At 25.4% G+C, this 5459-nt stretch overlaps 1 protein-coding gene across 1 annotated transcript; it reads left to right on the top strand.

The window, feature by feature from the left end:
* Nucleotides 1-2358: 2358 nt before the first annotated feature.
* Nucleotides 2359-5149, top strand: LOC126839989 (uncharacterized). The gene is made up of 11 exons (XM_050575462.1): nt 2359-2416; nt 2495-2524; nt 2616-2678; nt 2792-2860; nt 3219-3248; nt 3463-3492; nt 3581-3604; nt 3775-3825; nt 4144-4173; nt 4495-4581; nt 4896-5149. The coding sequence occupies exons 1-11, from the start codon at nt 2359-2361 to the stop codon at nt 5147-5149; spliced, it is 726 nt and encodes a 241-aa protein (XP_050431419.1).
* Nucleotides 5150-5459: the final 310 nt, after the last annotated feature.

Genomic DNA, 5459 nt, shown 5'->3' with positions numbered 1-5459 from the left:
CTATTACTACATACATATTATGTAAAATTAAATTAACTAAGCGTCGATTAATGTAGAGGTACAAAAATATTATGAAACTGATGGTATACTGTAAATATATGTAGGGTACAGAGAAAATATCTTTTTTTTGTATTTGAGAATGTTGCCGGTAATTGAGGGTAGAGAAATTTATCTCTGATGGGAAATTACCTATATAATATTGAAAATACAGTATTAAGATATTGAGGGAGGATTTCCTTAAAATATCGTTAAAAATGTCTACTTTGATCTTTAAACTATACAACAAATATATGTAGGCTTCAGAGAAGAAAATACTGTCGTTTGTCCTTGTAAAACGATATTAAATTTAAAAAAAAAACTATTCCGCCCAATAATATATTTATTTTATTTAAGTGTATAAAACTATAGTCTAAACTCCGCTTGCAAGTAATGCAGATACACAATAAATCACAAAAAAAAAAAATGAACCAGCTGTAAAAATAATAACTACAGTGCGAAAAATATTTGCATTATGATTTTTTCGGTCGAAGTAAAAGCCCATCTAACCCTCGCAAGTAGTACATTTAGTTTCAAAAGCTGACTAAGTCGATTCTTGTCAAAGAACCTCTTACCAACTCCAAAATTAAAGTAAGTATCTCTATTAAACTCTAAACATTTTAATTACATTTAAACTAAAAAGGCATGAACCGAATGAGTCAAAAGTAAGTGTTAAAAACCCGTAATTGGGATTTTTTATTTCTATCGTTTTACACAATCCACATTTTGGAGATAATTCTATAATATATTTTCGTTATTTTCGTTATATGTCTTGAAGTGTACTGAAAAAATTGTAGTGAAAATAGACAGTTTTTTAAATTGTTTTCATAATAAATCACTAAAGTAGATCTCTTTGCAAACACAACCAAAATTAAAAGAGATTAAAAAAAAAAATTTCATACGTACAAAGTCAAAGAATAAACATTCATCAAAATTATTTAGATTTTCAATCATAACTAAAAAGTTTGAACAGTACAAAGATGAAAAAAAAAACTTTGCAGGGTACTAATTCATATACGTGTACAATTTAATTTTTAATTTTTTTTAGTCGTTAAAAATAAAATTTCAAAATTAAAAACAATTGTTTTTTATTTTACTTAATTTTTAAGAAAAATATTAGTCATGTTTCAAATGAAAAAAAAATTGAATATAAAACCACAAAAAAACATAAAAATTGGATTACAGAAATTTGCAAATAACGATTTCTATATTTATAAGAGCGTAGCTGCGGTCTAGAAAAAAAATGCCTATATTTAATATAAAATACCATTATATACTTTAAACATTTTAATGCTAAAATTTAGGAAAAATATATTTTCTTATTTGATTTTCTAAAAAGCATTTATAATTTATTGTTTGTTTGATAATTGTATCCACATTATAAATCTAATATAAATATTATACAAAAAATAGGTTTTCACCATCCGTGTATTTTGTTTTGTTGTTCATTGTTTAAAAAAATTAGTCTAAAAGGAAGAAAAAGGCAATAAAAAAAACTTTAATATTCCCTTTGAAAATTAACATAAAAATATGAGAAATTTTTTTAAGTTTTTAATTTTGACGATTTTAAAACAAAACGCTAAAACAAATTTTGTGCACATAAAATCTAAATCATCTTGCTGAATTTTCCTTTTTTTACTTGGACGAAGTATCTTTTAAAATTGTATTTTTAAGACGCTACTCCTGTGAGCTATTAAGAACACCATTTATAAAATGTCATCATTTCAGTACATCAAAGTCTATTATTTGAAAATAAAGATTAATACTTTATATAACGGTAATAACTATACTTCTAAGGATATTTTTTTAAAACGAATTTGATATTCTCTAAAACGTTATCTTCATTCCACTATTAACTCTCTAAATGTTTCGCTTTAAATCCTCATGGGTTGAATAGGAACCATTATGCGTAGTCAAGTTTAGAAGCTTGGAAATTAAGCGGATATAAAATCTAACTTTAACAACGACATTTAGCTGAATACTTTTACCTAATTTCTTTTTTGTATAGTGTAACCTAAGTTTTATACTATGCAATTTAAATAGTCAACGGACTTATTTTTTTTTTTTGACAATCCTCGGTATAGTAAAATTACTGTAATTTTGGCAAAATAATCAACCTTTCTAGTTTGATTTCTATCTTCTATACAAAAAAATCAGTTGGCGGTCAAGGAAATATTGTGAGGGTCAAGTAGAAAAATGTTTATACATATAGATGTATATATTTATAATATTAAAATGGCCCCGCAAAACTATAACCTTCTCATCTCTAAACCGGAGGTAACTGTGACTAATATAAAAATGTATTATTATTCGCAGATAAAAATGAAAATCTTCTGTTTATTAATATCTATATTCTTTGTGAAAGTGTTGGCAGTTTATGGTAGTTATTTTATTTTCACAGTAATTAACTTAAGGTAGTTAAAATTTGAAAAAAACTAATATTACACTTTTTTTACAGATAGTTATATGGGTTTTCTTCACCTTACAAGTCAGTAACAATTTTAATTTTAAAAAAAAATGTTTTGTAATTTTTTTTAATTTACTGTTTTTATACATATTTTTAAAATGATGTGTCACAGCTATTGGCATCAAACTTGCTTACGAAAAGAATGATTTAACTGTAGGAAGTAGATCTAGATTAAGTAAGATATTATATTTCAAATAATATGCTAATATATATAGAAACTTTGTCTTACCTAATTTGATTTGATTTTAATATTTTAGTATAGCAAAAATCTTCATTTGTTTATTCTAGATGGATTGGAGTATCTAATTGAGACAATGGTTGATAATGTCAAAAATGACCCGACCTACCAAGATTTCCGTAATCATAGTTATAATAATAATAAAAAACTTCAAGATAAGAGTAGAAAACTATGTTTGAAAATTATATAAAAACTTCATCTCATATTCACTTAATGCACCTGAGTTTTATAATTATTATATTTTTCACCGAAATTTAAATAGAAGCTTTATGAAAAAATGCTGATGTTAGCCCAATCAACCTCAACTGATGAATATATTTTATTCTCATAGCCTAAAATACATCAACTAGTCTATATAATATAGTTTTTTCTAGTTTGACTTTCGTCTAAGAGTTTATAAATATATAATGTAATAACTAATAATTTATTATAGCAAATTCAATTCAATATCATTTGTTTATTTAATGTTAATTTCAGGCCATATTAATTTTTTGATGGCTGTACCGGGTAATAGATTTTGTTAAATTTTATAAAACTATCTCCAATATTTCATACCTATTGAATTCTCCTATGAGACTTTCATCGTATTGAATATACAGTGAAGCATACTTCTTCCAAATTACAAGCACACGAGTTTTTCTTCCTTGAAATTCATCTTCCTGTCTATAATAGAATACAAAATTAAATGCAATAACATTAATTTTTGTGTTGTTAATTTCAGACCATAGCGAAATTCTCTCGAGAATATCAGGTAATAATTTGCATTGCCTTTTATGGAAGCGTTTCCAAACAGTTGTTTGATATCATTTATGCACACACGATTTTTGTATTAATTTCAGAACTTCCAGGTCAATCAAAGAAAAGTAAAAACCTTTTTTATATATAATATTTATTATACATATTGCATATTTATTATTTATAATTACTTTCAGAATAAGAATATGTACTTAGTGTCAAATACCAATATGATATATCGGTTTCAATAATAAAATATATGTGGGTATATTCAAATGTATTTTCTTTTAAATTTTAGATGCCAACAAATTCTTCAACAAACTGCTTCATGACTTAGTTAGTGTAGTAGGTAAATATAAAAAAGAATGTATTTTTTAATTAAAAAAAAAAAATAGTTACAAATTTTTTTAGTTTTAATGAAAAACTAAAAAAAAATGGAAATCTATATGTGTTTTATGGTTAAGCTTTTAAGAATCATTCAAAATAAAATTTAAACCGTTTATTTAAAAATCGTTATAAGATATAAATTTACATTTATACATTATATTTTGCATTAACTAATATTGATCTAATTAACCTAAGTTATAGAGTGAATGTTATGTATAAAGTTTATAAACCGGGACTTATTAACTGCGTAATAATTTGATGTTTGATGTGTTTGCTACAGGAGTTGATATGGAAAGACGTTTTTCTGCTGGTAATTACGATTTGTTTGATATTCATAAATAGCCTTTAAAGCTTGTTTTATAGTTGATCTTTGCTTAAATTTATTTTTTATGTCAAAAAACAATTGTAATAAATTAAACTTTTTGTGAGGAGAGAGGGAGAGACAGTGAGACTACAGTGTTAATGTGTAATAAATTCTTTGGGATTTGAAGTATAGAAAGAGTACATTTGTTGAAGTTCAACAATAATATGTGGTTGCACAAAATGTTAGTTGTATCATAATTAGCGAATAATATATTATTTATCTTAGTTATGTCTTCGCAACACGGTCTTTTAATAACTATTGTCATAGATGGGAAAACATTGGAAAACCTTGCAAACACGAGTAGAGAATTTGTTGCTTTAGCTGTAAGAAGTATAATCAGACATCGTTTATTAGGTAAATATTATTATGGAGTTGTATGGTCTTTGAACTCTATTAATATATATATAATTTATTTATATTTAATGTGAACAATTGGATACAACTGAATTTTAATTTTAACAATTAACTAAATAAATTATAAGTACTGAAACATACTTTCATGTAATTCAAATATCATGGCTGTTCAATTATACGACACCAAGCTTATTGTATTATTTTTTTATGACTTCGTATTGACAAATCAGATAGTTGTATCCTGCACCATAAACAAAAGTAGTAAACTAGTAATCTAATATTAGCATAATAAAAAAAAAAATTAAATTTTTCAGGTGTACGAGTTGTAGATGATATAGCATCTTTATCATCGAATTGTCGTTTGCTAGGAGTATACTTTAGTACCCAATCTCCAAAACTATACATAAAAGAAGTTATGATTGAGTCAACTAGCGGTACATGTATCTTGAAGGATAAAAATAATACTTTAAGGAAGTACAGGAAAATGGATGGCACATGGTCACAAATAGGCTTAAATAACCAAGCAGGAGAATCACTCGAGACACAGCTACAACGTGGACGTCCATGATCTCCACCCACACGGGTCACACCCTAATCTAATGTTAGAAAAAAATTGGTATCTATATTATATTCATTCCATAATATAATTTTATTATTCACCTTATCATTGTCACATTTTCATTATAATATCTAATATATATACATATAATTAAGCTGACGTGAAAAAAACGGTTGATGAATTTTTTCAATAACGTATTCCACATTATACATTTTTATGTACATGATATTGTACATGCCTATTTCTGTTTTACGCCATGTCTACCAATAAAAAAAATAATTACCGAATAAGTAAAGTTGTATATTTGTATCTAATCTAC

The sequence above is a fragment of the Adelges cooleyi genome, unplaced genomic scaffold (genome assembly GCF_023614345.1).
Source record: "Adelges cooleyi isolate 19-005CV unplaced genomic scaffold, UGA_ACOO_1.1 ACOO_flye_CR_arks_rails_tigmint_CR_PRNA_33, whole genome shotgun sequence".
Classification (NCBI taxonomy): Eukaryota; Metazoa; Arthropoda; class Insecta; order Hemiptera; family Adelgidae; genus Adelges; species Adelges cooleyi.
The sequence above is the reverse complement of the archived record's forward strand: the minus strand, read 5'-3'. Positions and strand labels throughout refer to the sequence as shown.